The 16,657-nt window shown below is 32.3% G+C and overlaps 1 protein-coding gene across 2 annotated transcripts in view; it reads left to right on the plus strand.

Moving 5' to 3' along the window:
• LOC126769993 (paxillin) overlaps positions 1-16,657 on the plus strand; it is a 66,179-nt gene that overhangs the window by 3,992 nt on the left and 45,530 nt on the right. Inside the window, exon 1 of one of the 2 annotated variants that reach the window (XM_050489086.1) lies at positions 6,451-6,815. The exons of the other annotated variant lie outside the window; for it this stretch is intronic. Within the exon in view, the coding sequence (XP_050345043.1) occupies positions 6,728-6,815 (88 nt within the window). The 5' untranslated portion in view covers positions 6,451-6,727. Of the gene's footprint in view, positions 1-6,450; positions 6,816-16,657 lie in introns of those variants that run through there. 2 annotated transcript variants of the gene reach the window in all.

Genomic DNA, 16,657 nt, shown 5'->3' on the forward strand with positions numbered 1-16,657 from the left:
CACATGTGTATTCCACAAACCCGCATTGGAGCAGCGTGGTGGAATTAGCTCCAAACCTTATCCCCAAAAAGGGAGAGGAGGCCTTAGCCCAGCAGTGGGACATTAACAGGCTGTTACTGGTTACTGATTACCAAGCAATTTATGCATGAAGTAATTTTCAAAAATACTAATCAAGGGGATTCCCTATGTGCAGGATTAAAAACTGTACGCAATTTTCAATATTTAAACTTAAAAAGCATATAGAAGCTGTTTTTTGCTGATTTGTGTTTTATAAAGTTTCTAAATTACTATTTGTAATCATTATGTTATAATTTATTATCAATCTCATTACAAGTGAACTGTGTTCTTTGACGAGTAAATAAATGACTTTAAGACTTTAGGGATTCTGCAAAAGTACTACAATTATCTGTCAGTGTTACTTTAATTAAAAACCTACTTTTTTATGCCCATACCTAATATTGATATGCAATGATTGCTGTAATTAGGTCGTGCTTTTTTAGTCGTTTAAATAAGACGATTTAGTCACATGTCTCGTCCAATGTTAACGACAAGATCAAACGAAATCTACCTCTCCGAAACAGACACCATAATCCCCTTTCTCGACGTATTGATCTTAACCAATGACTTTAGGTATAATCGAATAAATCACTTTAACGAACGTTATATTTTTAGACATATCTATCCAATGGCTTATAACGACAACAGATCCCGACTTCGGACTTTGGTTTGAATACCGGGTTGAGCCAATTTAGTAAAAACAAAAGTAATTGAAGTTTTATAGGAATTCTCGGTGTTATGTTAAGGCGACCTTAACATAACACCTCTACCGAAAGCACGAAAAACCATTGCATATGAACTTGAGCTGTGTTTGATCGTGACTGTGAGTATGAAGGAATAAAGAGTGCGCCTATGTTTGTGCACATACTTGTGCACTATAATATTTTCCAAATTAATTTAAATTAATATTGAAAATATACTATTGTTGTTTTAATAGTATAACAAACAAAATAAGCAGAACCCTGTCTCATTTGTTTCTATGTTATATAAATTAAACTTCAGCGCATTAAACTTTTAGATATAATGTAATTGATATAATATCGTATTAGTACCCGTACTTGTACGTACCAATGAGTGCATGTTTAATTTTTTTTTAATTTTTTTTATTTATTTACAAATATAAGTAAACATTACAGGTTTAACCTAAAGCATATATATATATATATATATATATATATATATATATATATATATATATATATATATTGATTAAAATGATACTTATATATGTATGTATCTATAGATTACATTTATGACCACCCGTGTTGTCGTATTACTTTCCCTACATTACGTATACCGTTAATACAACGTAACCCCAACACGATAATGGCACATTCTCCTATTAATCTTAGGGTTGCCATGAATCGTAGCTATATGTGACATCAATTCCATCGCGCACAAAGAAATTTGGCAACTCATTTCTTTGTCGCACTTCCAAAAAATGGAATTCCTTACCAGCTCACGTGTTCCCCTCCTCTTACAACCCGGGTTCCTTCAAACGAGGCGTGAAGAGGCATCTTGCGGGCCGGCAAGGCGAAGGCGGCTAGTGCAGAACATTCTTCCCGATTGTACTGGCCGTCGTCGCGTTTGGACTCTACTACCACTTACCATCAGATGGAGTAGAGTCATTTGCCCTCCCGGGTAATATATAAAAAAAATTCAATTTGATTTAAGTTTGCAATACCTTTTTGTTGTTTGTTATGCGTTATATATTTATTTAAAAAAAGATATTATGTAAGGTAACACTTTCCATTGAAATAGTTTTTTAAAGTCGAGAATATCAGAGTTCATAGTTTTAAAGGACGGCAGCCCTAACTATTCCCCTCATGACAATTAGCCTGATTATCTGCCGTTCAGGTTCGTTAGAGACTGTTGAAATACGTGAATGACACACCCACCTCATACTAAACTGATCACACACTTCGGTGCCCTGTTTAGTATATTTCGCATTTCGAACATTTGACATTTAACTAACGAACTTAACGATAAAACGAAAAGTTCAAACTTCGAATGCTCGTTTATTTCGTTGGGCAATGGAAATCTGGTTCGAATAAATGTATAACTTGACAGTGGTCTTTCCTAACATAAAAATCTAGTCCTGTAATATGGGTTTTCGTCGCCGTTTACATTTCAATGCGAACAAACCAAGTTTAAACTGTATTCGTTATTTAATTCTGGTGTCAATTGTGTAAGTGTGAGTTCATGAATAAACCTGAAAATACAAATTGCGTCATAGCACGTCACGGGCAATTTTCTGATGAGTTGCGTGTTACGTTCCCGATGTCAGTCAGTTTGACGCGTACACCGTACCGTGTTGTTTGATAACTGCGACACATATTTCTACATCGTCGGTAACTAAGTTTATTGTTATTTCTTAAAGTTTATACTTGATATTGTTAATTCAGACAGTTCTATGGCAAGCGCATCACTAATCTTTCACGTATTTATCATTTAACTGTTACGAGAAAAGCCTGGTAATTATACAATATTAATTTTGACGTCATCTAGAAGAATATGCCATGAGGTCAAGTACCATGTTTTTGCTATGCCTTTTATGTTTTTGATAACATTAATTGGATCTATCTTTGTTACGGTTACCCTTGGTTGTTTTGTTCTTGGCACAGTTTCAAAACTAGCCGAAGTCTAGACTGTTTGTATATGGCAGCAATGACCTGTACCTCGTTAGCAAGATTGTATAAATTTAAAAGATAAAATGATATAGTGACCAATGATCGATTCAACTACAGTAAGTTACATTTATGCAGAATTTCATTTTACTTTGAAAGTAATGTCAGGTGTTTTTCCGTGACTTGAGGGATCAACTTTATCTAAATAAGTGCTCATTTCATCAACAGTACCGATCAGGTGTTATTAACTATCTAAAAATTTATGATATATTCTAATGGACATTGTGACCTTTCCTGTTAGCTAAAATGATTTAAGGACACGTATGATTTAAAACTGCGAACGTGAAAATTGCGTCTATCACGTGCCCATTTTCCTATTTGCTAGGTAAGTGGGCTGTGTTAGCACCGCCGCCGGCGGAGTCCAGAGCAAATATTGACTTCCTTATTAGTGCCCTCGAACAATAGATGCATCGTAAAAACCGACTCATCGTTAATTTTCGAATTGTTGGTTTAATTAGCTGTAGTTTGTTGGTTTAATAGAAATCATAAAAGTTTTCTGGGACGCGTTCGATTTATTATTTTTTAGTTGACCTGTCTATGAACGTATTTAAGTGTTGCGATATCCTTTATTGTTTGTAGAAGTTTTTATTATTTTCTAAATAACGATAGGGTAAATGACTTTGTTGCTATTCTACTTTAAACTTACAGTACATTTGACTTTAGGTTAGCTGAGATACAAAACGAATAATCCCCATTTAAATGCATAAAATTTATCGTTACTACCATCCGACAAACATACATACATCATCAACCCTTCGTCGTCCATTGCTGGATTTGCCCCTCCAATAGCACGCCACTGAGCTCTAACTAACTAGAATTCAATAAAGATTTTTATTATTATTATTAAATAAGTTATGAAAAGGTAGTGTCAAAACAAGAAGATAAGCAGTGTTATATTATAAAAACTGACATCATATCTCAATCGTGAAATGTCGGATTTACTTACGGTGCTACGCTATTTTGATGCGTGTATCCTTTAAATATTATAATGAATAATAATCAATATTGCATATCGCTTCCTGACATATCATAACTGTTTTCTAAGTGTTCGTTTTGTTCCTACTGAATAGCTATAGCTATTTTTAAACGTTGTTATAACTTTACCTAAAAACAGAGTACACCTTTTTTATATAGAATAGGATGGCGGACGAGTATATGGGCCACCTGATGGTAAGTGGTCACCAAACGCCCTTAGACGTTGGCATTGTAAGAAATGTCAACCATCACTTACATAGCCAATGCGCCACCAACCTTGGGAACTAAGATTTTATGTCCCTTATGTCTGTAATTACACTGGCTCACTCACCCTTCAATCCGGAACACAACAATATCAAGTACTGCTGTTTTGCGATAGAATATCTGATGAGTGGATGGTACCTACCCAGACGAAATTGCACCAAGCCCTACCACCTTATTTCACTATGACGAAAACTAGTGCCTAGTTCATATTTGAATAATATTTTTTTTAATCTAGTCGTTCACTATAATTATAAGACAATAAAGTTTCACGGTATAACTTAAAATATTTAATATCGTTAGCTCATAGACAACAGATATTTGAATCAGCTTGTTTACCTACATAGGTATTTGAATATTCGAGACCGTTACAAGACTTTGAATTGTCTTTATGTATAATATAATAAGAAATGTAAATTTTGCTTGTCTGATCTTATAGTATTTTCATAATCATAATACCTTTATCTCCTATTTTAAATATTACTAACTAGACCCCGGCCTTGCAATTCCTCCTTAAATTTGATTTTAAAAAAATTAAAAGATTTGCGACACTGATTTTATATTATGTAATATATAATATCTTTCAGAAACTTATTCGCAATTTTCATTAACAAATGCTCAAAATATTTTTCATTTATTTACTAGCAAAACACGCGGTTTCGCCGAAATTTCTGAATCTATTATTATTCATATTAATTCCTATTCGAATTATACAATCAATAAAATATTAAAATTACAAGCAATCTTTTTTCTTTTATTAACTAAGGTAGGTAACTTTAAAATACGATAATTTCACACAAGTTTGTAACATCTTGGATTGTTATTTATGATATTATTTTAAATATAATCATCTCATTAAATGCATTTACGTGATATAATGGAAGCCAAGATTAACGTTAACATAACGATATACGAGTACTCAATTATTATGATATCACGAGTTGAAAACATTCAGTGTTTGTTAATCTTTAGGTTTATGTCATACATATGTAAATATTTTGCCAATAAATTGAAGTTATATCAATTATCAAAGTGTCCCATTCACGTCGAATGTCTAAATAATTATCCTAAAGCGATCGTTGGAGACAATTCTAAAAATTTCCGCCGTCCGTCTTACACAATATAAGTCACGGTGAAATTCTCAATCACGAATTCCCTGACGGTATATTCTAATTTAGTTCCTCGGTCTCTTCTCGTAAAGATCTAATGAAGTTCGGGCGTTATATTGTTTTGCTATAATTTATTAAGTTACTTGTGTTTATCGTATTTTTATTTATTGTATTAATGTGACCCGATTACTCGATGCGTTGTTTATTTACAATGCTTAACGCTTTGTTATATATATACATTTTATATAATGCATGACTATATGACTAATGTGACGTAATAACTTATTTTTAAAATGCTACGATGTTTTAAATTGTGTATAAAGTGCAAGATATGTTCAATTATTTTATAAATTATAATATATATAATTCTTTAGGATATGTTTTATCTTTTATCTGATTATAAAGCAAACATATGTTTTTGCATCTTTTTTTGTTTAAGATTTTTATTTATTAATTTTCGATCATGTAAAAATCCTGAATAGAATGTGGATAAATTAGTTTAATATTAATATTACATATGTTCATACTGAAAAATCTGTAAAAGTTAAATTAAAAAAAAAGTTAAATTTTAACTTCATTTTGTCTTTGCATATATAATATTTACCATAACAAAATACAATGGAAAATAATATTTTATCAGAAAGGTATAGAGGTAAAAAATTAAAAGCTCATTTTATCGTTTTAAATATTTGTCAAATAAATGATTCAGAGAATTGTCCATGTATTTATTATATCAATATTGCGTTGCGTTCTTTATTTAATTATATAATCGCTACATGCTTGGCAAAACCTTAATTTCATGGTTATCAGCAAATCGCACTGTCAAACACATCCGGCTACACGATGCGCACGAGTCACTCGCGGCGCTTCCGGACGTCACTCTCACTGTCACATTTCTCCTTTACGATGCTCGTTAGATTGAAAGCCACACTTTGATCTAACGCTCGACTAAACGACTTCTTATAAACGACGTTAATTACTCTTTAGCATTTGAGCTGGAACTAAATTAATTATAACCCTCATATTTCATATAATATACCGTTAAAATATTAATAAGTGTTATAGGCTTGAACAAATATAAGATGTAATTTTTTATGTCGGGCGTTTATCAATCGCTTAAGTAAAAAATACGTGTCGGCTTATAAAAGGCATTGAATTTCGATGATTGCAATAGTTTTTTGGTCATGTTATTATAAATAATCTCCAGCCGGTGTGGCTGGAGTACCCTGAGTCGGCGCCGGCGTCGCTAGCAACTCTACGATACTTTAGTTGTGACTGGGACGCGTTGACGAATACTCTGCTCGCTGCACACCTAGCTTCGTCGGAGCGACCTCGCCCTCCTGACATTGCGTCTCACTTATCACACACCGCTTATCGACAGCCGATACGAAAACATCGATATAATTTACGTTATCACTAAAATTGCGTCAGTTATGTACGTACTTGCGACCTCGAGTTAGAATTTAAATTTCGAACAGGCTTATCAGTCTCATTAAAGGAGAGTTGCAGGTGATTCCTGGTATAAATATTATTGTTTGTTTACTCGGTTATTGTGTAGGCTGTGATTATGGTGCGCTAACCGTAGTGTTGTTTCCGTGGGTGTTTTAATTCATAAATTATCATCGCTATTTGCCCAAGATGGATCGGACAATGTACGGCAAGGTGCTGCCAGGCACTTATTACCCGTTTCGCTGCGCGATGAAGGAGAACGGAATATCGCCGGGCTGTGAGTATTATTTTCATATATTTTAATATTAAACATCAGCGTTGTAATGTAATAAATGAAATGTTACTCGTGCATTTGTTTACAATCACGTGTCAGTGTACAGCGAGCGCGTGTTTTAGTTACAAATGATCGTATTCACTTACGGTTTCACTTAACCATCCGGTACGTTTATTTTTATTATAAGCCGCGGAAGAGAAGCGTATCCATTAATGAATAGTGCATCATTGTGTTTATTTACTTTATGATCGAGTGTACTCGAATAGAATAGTAATAATCATTTGTGTACATCGTGATAGTTGCCAGATTTTTATTTATAGATTTTATATTTAACTTCGAAACGTCACGGTGTTTTTGTGAAATGTTTTTAACTAATTGTGGTTTTTCGCACCGAGTGTCTCTGATAAAATCGTGATGAAGTCATGACATTGTTTGTGATATAGATTAAAATGTTTTCATTATCATTTAGTGATCAAGGTTTAGTTACGTTTTAGCATTAAATATTTTCGTGATAGACGAAAGTGTTAACACGTTTCACTGCTACAAATCTGATAGTCGACTCCTTATTATCATAAAAAAACGTTTACTTATAATTTTTAAATTCTATTATCAAAGACTGTGGAACTGTTTGCTTTTAAAATAACGTAACTGCATATGTCTTTATATTATGTATTTGTACAAATAACTTGTTGTTTCAGCGTTTGTTATTTTGTATTCAAAGCTATTTTGTTTGTTGTTATTAACAATTTGTTCCGGTAAAGCTCGTTTTGGCGTATTTTTTACGGCATGTTTAAATCACACCTCACATATTTGATCGTTCGACCACCCGACGATATTCGAATAAAAAGTAAGAAAACCGTCAGTCAGATCGTGTCTTTAATAGTAAGTGTGAAGTCGAACAAATTTTCAAATCCAATTTTCAAATAATTAATTCTAGATACTCCAGAAGTAAATACATCTTTAACATACTGTGAGTTTATAAATAAAAAACAATTTTGTTTATACATAGAAATTATTATCTGCATGCGCATACACGCACAAATAACATGTAACAATTATTTGTACATTAAAGCCTTAAAAATTAATATAAATAAAAATTAAAAATAGTTACTGTACAAATCGTGACCGCGTGAAATGGTAACAAGAAAGCTAGCAGCATTTCCCCTTTTCGATTCTCTAGGCGAAAAATTAACCAGCCTTCCTGTCACCAGTAGAGGCAATAAGACGGATATTTAATGTCATTAGTAATATTTGATTTTAATTGCCATTCATAATAATATGAATGAAAAAATATAACTGCGATGTATTTATTCGAATATGCACCAGTTTATATTCTTCTTTATTAAACAATAGTTTAAATCGACTCGGTCGTGTTTTACATTAAACAGCCTTTTAATCGGTATATCAAAACAATTTTATTTCTAGCGTAAAACATTTAACATATTGCAAATTAAAATGTAAATTTTATGGTTAAAACGTTGGTACTAAATTATAACTGAATACATAAATAATCGAGCAAGAAATTTTTTTAGTCAACAATTTATATATTTTTGCTATAATTTTTTACCGATAGATAGATACAAAGCCCGTGTATATATATTATTAGCATTGTTCCTCCGCTGCTTCGCCCACATGTTAGGTAAGGGCTGGAGATGTTGGTGTTGGGGGTTTTCATAAAAAAGTAGCCTATGTTCCTCGGGGTTCAATCTTGCTTCAAACCAAATTTAATTAATTTAAATTTCGGTAGTGTGAGATCTACCCATGAAACCTTAACAGACTAACTACTTTCACATAATAATATTATAGATTTATTTATAAATTGCTATCGACCACTACAAGGTTTGTCAGATACGAATGAATCATTGTAATTTTAAGGACGAACACCACATGTTCTTTACGGTCTTTTGTGACCGTGATAATTCTAGGAAAAGATGTCGTATTCATGAACGAGTTTAATTCATATATTATTAACGATTTGTACAAAAATATATTGTTTTTATATAAGGTTTATCTGAAGGTTTTGCGGTTTCTACTTAAGAAGAAAACTGATTCGTCAGTATTAGTAGCATGCCTTAGTATTTTAACTATACACAATAATTACAATGAATATTCGAAATATTATCAAGTGAGTTTGCATTACGCTTTCACGTCTTAACTACATAACCGACCATTAAGAAATTATCACGTTGTCAGGGCTACCTACAGAAAGAGTTAAATAATAAAAAAAAATCTATTCTGAATATAAAAGAAAATTGATGACGTGTCCAAGTTATCCTATTATTTAATAGCGACGTTAAATTACGGTTACTCTAGCAAGTTGATACGCTAAGGTGCTCTAATTCATCCAGTCCTGCGCACCGCGACGCGCGGCGTGGTGTTAATTACATGCGCATATAACTTACCAGGCATCTGACTGTATCATTATCACAACAAAGTGCCTCGACCTTGTTATTCTGCACGCGTGGTCAACTTCCAACTATTAAAAGATAACTCCTATTAATCTGACATGTATGTCGAGTTTTTCAAGAAAATTCAACGCGCAAACCGGAACGTTATTACTTATTTTTATACGATTAAGATATTATGTAATTTAATGTTTATTCTTTTAGACAAAAAACCTTTAAGACAAAACGTTAACGTTCATTAATAGCTCAACCCTTTGTGACTTCCGATTCTACACCAAATATGGTGATGTTGATGGATTTCTTTTGTTCTTCAAATAAAATAATTATAATCGACCTAACGATTAGTTCGACCTAAAAAGATCGATCGATCGATTATAGACCTAAAAAGATTAATATTATAATATTTTTATCGTAAATCTTATTATAAAAATATCTGAAGGGAAACCTTCATATTGTTGAACGGTAGTAATTTCGTAATGGTTGATAAAAAATAGTATGAATTATTTTAAGTTAAACTGTTTTAAAATAAGTATATTACGAGTAATTATTTGAGTTCTGATCTAAACTAATTTTACTTCAATTAATATATCTTAGTTTTAATACAATATAAATGCAAACTATTTTTGTTTTCCTATTTTGTCTTTATTTATATATTTAAGCTGTTGGATTACCAATAATTAAATAATTAATTTTAATAATGATGATGTAAGGCCGCAGACCCGGTGGTCCTGGGTTCAATTCCCAGGTCGGGCCAATAAAAAGTTATTGGGTTTTTCTGTCAGAAATTTCTCAGTAGCAGCCCGGAGTCTGGAAGTTGGAAGTGTGTACACTCCCGTGCCTCGGAAAGCACGTAAAGCCGTTGGTCCTGCGCCTGAACTTTTTCCGGTCGTGTCGGATTGCCGTCCCATTGGATTATGAGAGTTAGAGAATAGAGAGTGCACCTGTGTTTGCGCATTGTGCGCACAACAATTGAGTTTTGATTTTATTTTTTCATTTTATTTACGAAGTCGCCTTGACACAGTCTGCTGTAATCTGTATAGCAGGAAAGAGAATATAATTCACAAGTTAAAAGGGAAACCTGTTTTCATTGGACCGTGTTATTTTCTCGTGTATATAAACGCTGACCTTAGTAAGGTCGGGTGACATAATGCGCGTGCGTCGCAGATGGTTTCGCGTTTTTATCCTTGTATAGTTTTAATTGTTTGTACGTCCATATGTCAGAATCATTCTAATTGTTTTAATTATTGTAATAATTAAATTACTTTATGGTAGTTTAGGTCAATATATTTTTTGAATACCGCATTTATTATCTATTTTATTAATAGTAATAAAATATAGTCTAACATGAAGATATAAAGCATTAGAGCTTTGTCTTTTCCTTGTGTACTTACACTGGATCGCTCGCCCTTTGAAGGGCCAAATCCATACTAAGCATTCCTGTTTGACCCTATGTATTTATTTAATATATAAATATAACTTAGTAGTAATGATTAAAATGGCTATTAAATTAACTATTAAAACATTTATCTTCAACTATTCTTGCTCTAATATTGATATATTTTATGTTATATTATATTTGAAAATTATTATTATTATTTTCTAAAATTTTCAAAACAATTGTCAATGTTTTATTTTCTTCAAGTTTTCAAATAGATTTGAATTATACTTAGGATATACTTAACTTACAATAATATATGTTAAACATATGTTCGCCGTATGCGTGAAGGCAGCTACATTAATATTCCGGTTAATGTTGCAAATTAATTAAGTATTCCTAGAACATAGCGAGTCGTGTGGTCTAGTCCTTTGGGATTATCTTGGAGCTGTATCAATAGGTAACAGGCCCTGTGTCTTCACACTGCATATATTGTGTGGCACCCATTGTTTGCATCATGTTTGGACTTACAATATTGAAACGGAAGTGGTGCTAGGTTTGATTATGTATATATAAATCATTTTACGATAGTTTCGCTTTTTATTATTATTTAAGATGCGTTATATCGTGTTAAAAACAAAAGCAACAATTCTGCAGAAAGGAAAGTAGTATTCATCTTTATGTTTAAGATTTACATAGAATATGATAATATGATACTGAATAATTATAGTTAGGTATTTAGTTTTTAGGTTAACCAAAAGCTTGTATACGTAACACATTACATTGACTATTATTTTATTCGTAAATAAAACCAAAATAGGAATACAGAAATGGGATTAAACGTATATTATAGTAAAACTAAAATATATTACTTAAATTAGTTCAGATCAAAACCCAAATTATTTTGCATTTAATATAATTCAAATAATTTTTATCAACCAATACGAAATAAATTCCGTTACAAAATATGTAGGAAAGCATATTATATTTTTATGATAAGGTTTACATTAAAAAAAATGATAGTTTTTGGTATAGTGTCTATATTAATATTAAAATTGCGAAATTGAGTGTCTATTTGTTATCTCATCATGATTTAACCCAAGAATTGATATTGGAGTTTAACATTAAAGTAGCCTGTATGTATAAGGACATAGGCATATTACGGAGAGGTCGAAAAAAATGACGTGTACAGAATCGCGTGAACAGTTTCATCAAGTTGATGAATGAAAACGTCATACCCGAGGTCAATGTTTGGTTTTGAAATATTAATGTTTCTTGTATCACTTAATATTAATACTATTTCAATATATGTATAGTGTTCACTATTTATAGTTATTATAAAATTTTTGGATCTATGAAATCTAAACATTCCATGAGCACTTAATGCTTCCAGTATGTTAATACAGTTTTTACTCATAAGCTTCAACTAAACTTCGAAGTCCATAAACAATAAGAGAATACACAATAATACAATTATACATTATCATAAAAGGCCCGCTGACTCATTCCTTTACGGAAGGTCGACTGAGACGAAAGCCTACCAAATAGGGTGAGCCGATATGTTGCCCGGTAACTCAATATATATAATATAAATCTATACCTACGTAAATGATACATAACATAAATTTTATTTTATTGAATTAGACTAAATATTGAAATGTGTTTGTTGGCCTTTTAACTTTATAATAAGTAAGTTCCTAGTAGCATTATAATACAACCGCCATCGCGTAGTGGGACTGCAATATCAAATCAATCGGAGCTGAGAAAGTTAGTAAATAGACCCTTTTATCGAGTAGGAAATGAACTGATGATCTTTAAACGCCTGAACAGATCGTTCAGAAATCAATTTCGATCACATCAGGTTCAAACAGAAACCGCATCAAATCATTGCTTGCCACAGACAGACATACTGATACACACGTTAAACTTATAACACCCCTCTTATCACGTCGGGGGTTCAAAATGAGAGTGGAATCTTAATGTACCTCTATTATTATTGTTTGAGGTCTCAGTACATTTGACGTTTTTATGTTTTTACTTCTTACATCACAATTCTATTTGGTAATCTTGTTTTATTCATTTAGCATAACATTTAATTATACGTTTGTCCCTTAGATTATTTCTTAAAATAATAACAAAGTTAAATATGTTCCAAAGTATATTGGTGCCAAATGAAATATAAAAAAAGGAATGTTTCTTATTCCATGAATTTTAAATTGACCAATAAATTCCATTAAATCCACATTCACTTCAGCTTCCTACCAATGGAATATAAAACGGTTCTTATATTCTGCAATAAAAAATTTAAAAATACACCGTAACAGTACTAAAGTTTTGGTCCAGTTTTTTTTTTAAACTGGCAACATAAAGACTGGAGAGTGTTAAGATATTGGGCGAATATATAATATGTACACGAGAAATGATTACCACGTCTAATTAAATTATAATAAATGAATTATAATGGCCTGAGTATCCAAGTATATTTTCATCGTAAGAAACACGCCATGGAGTCAACTTTTTAAGGGTAAGTAGAAGAATTCCGCAGAACATTCGGCATTTTCATTAAATAGTTATAGGCTGAATACAAATGATCGATACATCACTAAGAATAACGATTAAAAAAAATCGGGCTATCCTCATTCATCAATGGTTTAATAAGCTATGTGGCCGTTTACCATAAAATGTATTTGGAATAACGACTATTAGTATGCTTCTTAGATAGCGAGTAGCGTTAATAGAATTGTAACGTGGATTTATATAATACTAGTTTCCGCTTGTGGCTACGCCCGCGCAAGTCCCCCCCCCCTTAGGGTGTTAGGCACCCTGTGTCCTGTACCGCTGACAACGTGTACACAAAATTTCATAATGATTGATTGAGTATTTAAAACGTGAAAGCATTATAATATTAGTAAGGATAACTAATGTTCCATGCCGTTAAGTCGAACATGATGATAAATAGTCTATAACCTTTTTCAATAAATAGGCTATCTATCGCTAATTGGTATTAACTGACTATTAGCTTTCAAACGAACTGGTAGTGGTAGTAGAGTAACTCAGGGTAACAGCGCTTTAAAACAAACAAACAACTCTTCATAATTCAATATTAGTTTATATGATGTTCTTATATATATTATATATTTCTTATATCCTTCTCCTCAAAAAAGAAGAGAGGAGGCCTTTAGCACAACAGTGGGACATTCACAGGCTGTTACGGTTACGGTTATATATGATGTTCCATATATTTTGCCTTTATAATATGAATACTGTTAAATTCAAAACCGATTGTCATTTCGCGTCTCTTCGACAAATAATCATTTATTTTAGGTTCTTCGTATGATTCTAGCGCTAATATAAGTTTAGTAGGTTTTATCTCGAATAAAACTGAAACCTTTATAACTATGCCGCCAATCAACACGAAGCAAACCCAATATCTCAACCAAAGTGCCCATAAAGCTGGATACATTAAAATTGTTTCGGTTTCGTTTCATATAATTTAGTGTATCGTTAATCGTCTTGATAGCCGTTCGTTTTTTACAAAGAAATGTGATTATTTATCAACAAAAACTTAACAAATTATAAAATTATCACTATACTACGTGTTTTTGTTATTTTTGTTTTTATAGGTTATTCATATTATAGCATTTCTTTTTTGTTACGTTCTTTATGTTATTCTCAATAGCACATGTTTGTATTGGTTCGGTATAGGTCAAGAGAATCATTGTAACTAAAGCTCACCATAGTTTGTGTTTATTTATTAAAATTATTGATATAAGGACCACTTAAGGTTTTATATTTGCTCATCGAAAGAAAAATATACTTCATTGTGTTCAAGTTAATTGATTAATTAAAAAAACAACATATACTTTGAGGTGTAGTTATATAATTAATATATATTTCAAATAATGTATATGGTCAGGAATAAGCTCCAAACCTTCTCCTCAAAAGGGAGAGGAGGCCTTAGCCCAGCAGTGGGACATTAACAGGCTGTTACTGTATATGGTGAGATCAAAAACTGCACTATAGATTAGCATCTCAAATGACAATGACAAAAAATTGAAAATTAAAAACAAAAAGTTTATCTAAAATTTCCTTTTAAATTGTGATATATGTCAATGTTTTCTGTGTCAATTTTATATACTGATACGTTTTAATTAAATGTATATTGCTAAGTATTTAGGCGCCCAGTTTTTACCGAATACGTTGCATCTGGAGCGATGCACGTGTTTCATTAAAAGTCTTTGACCAAGTGAGGATTAAGTTGAGTTAGCAGAAAAAAACTAACTATTTTAATTAGAGATTAGACTAGAATTTAATTAGGAACCACAATTTTTTTTTTGTTTGCTTAAATCGTCTTACGAAAGTAAATGATTTTTATGCTGTTTTAATCTATATATGTGATTATAACGTATTAAAATATGTACAATAACGTTTATCAACCCATTTGAAACAGACCTACGAAGAACAGTCTCCTGTAATTCAAGTTAGACTAGTGAAGATTCTGCCCGGTGACGCTGTCGCGGTGAATTTGAAAAAAAAAGTAGATATTGGTGCGATTCTTCCCATGACACCTAAAATAAAATTATATTAAAAAAATGTATTAGTTTTATAAATGTTTATTTATTTCAATCAATCAATCAATCAACAGCCAATCGTTATTCACAGCTGAACATAGGCCTCTCCCAAGGTGCGCCAAAGCTCCCTGTCCACCGCCTTCCGCATCCAGTTGGTGCCCGCCACCTTCTTAAGGTCGTCGGTCCACCTGGCTGGAGGGCGCCCTACGCTGCGCTTGCCGATTCGCGGTCTCCACTCTAGGACTCGTCTACTCCAACATTACATATATACATTTTTGTTTATTTATTTATTTAACAAACAAAAATGTATATATTGAAATTCTATTATATTATGTTTAAAAAGTAAATCTTGATTATCAAAACGATAATGTATTTACATTATGAAGATGATCGAATTTCAGACATGGTGAAAAAATCACATAAGATAAAAACCTGCGGAGGGGGGGACATTATCGTGCACAGTTATGTGCGCATATAAAGTGACTCACTCCATTGTAACAGTCACTGGTGTTATTAATTTAAAAAAAAAAATCGACACTGAGCTTAAACCCGTTGGACTAAGAGAGCGAAGGAATAGAGATTAAACCTGTAGTGCCGTTTTGTAAGAACCTCTCCGTTATTTACCCGTGATATGTTGACAATCATTTTATGACAATAGACTATTCTGATGCGTGTTACATACAGCACCTCAGGGAGGATCGCTGACGCAGCACATAGCCGTGAAGTCGCCGCCGCGACCTAGTTAAGAGATGCAGTACTTTAACAATTTACACATTTGTCACGTACAGCGCCTAAAAACACCTAGCCGCGATGTCGCCGCCGCGAGTCAGCTCTGCACGTACCACCTAAATTAATCTCTCTCAGCATTTTTGGCACTATATATTAGGATGGAATAATTATATGTATCATTCAATATATGATCCAGTAACGATTAGTATTGTTTCTTAGGATTAAGTTATATATATAAGGTAGGATTCAATATCTGCATCCAGCATCGAGCAGTATTGTTTCTTAGGATTAAGTTATATATATAAGGTAGGATTCAATATCTGCATCCAGCATCGAGCAGTATTGTGTCTTAGGATTAAGTTATATGCAATATTTAGTAATTAATTAAAGTGTTAATAGAAACTTTGGTTTTTTCTCAAACCCTCCGGCTATCGTAAACGAAATTTACGTGTATTCTTGGAATGTTATATTATTATGGTAAATATCGCATATAACTTCTGACATTTTACGACGTTTTCTCTGATGAGTTTCCAGTTTGTTCTTCTTGTTCGCTATAATATATGTCTCTGGCGCAAACGGCTAATGTCATACTATGAATGGATATCACATACTATAATACAAACATACTGCTGAAAAAATATTGGTATCAGTAAATAAATACAAATAGTTTGAATTGTATTAATTATTTTGTTATTAAATATTTTTGTTTCTTATAAAAAGGTCAATAACACTGACTCATTCAGCACTATAATTTCTGTGTATTGG

This window comes from Nymphalis io, chromosome 8 (genome assembly GCF_905147045.1).
Source record: "Nymphalis io chromosome 8, ilAglIoxx1.1, whole genome shotgun sequence".
NCBI lineage: Eukaryota > Metazoa > Arthropoda > Insecta > Lepidoptera > Nymphalidae > Nymphalis > Nymphalis io.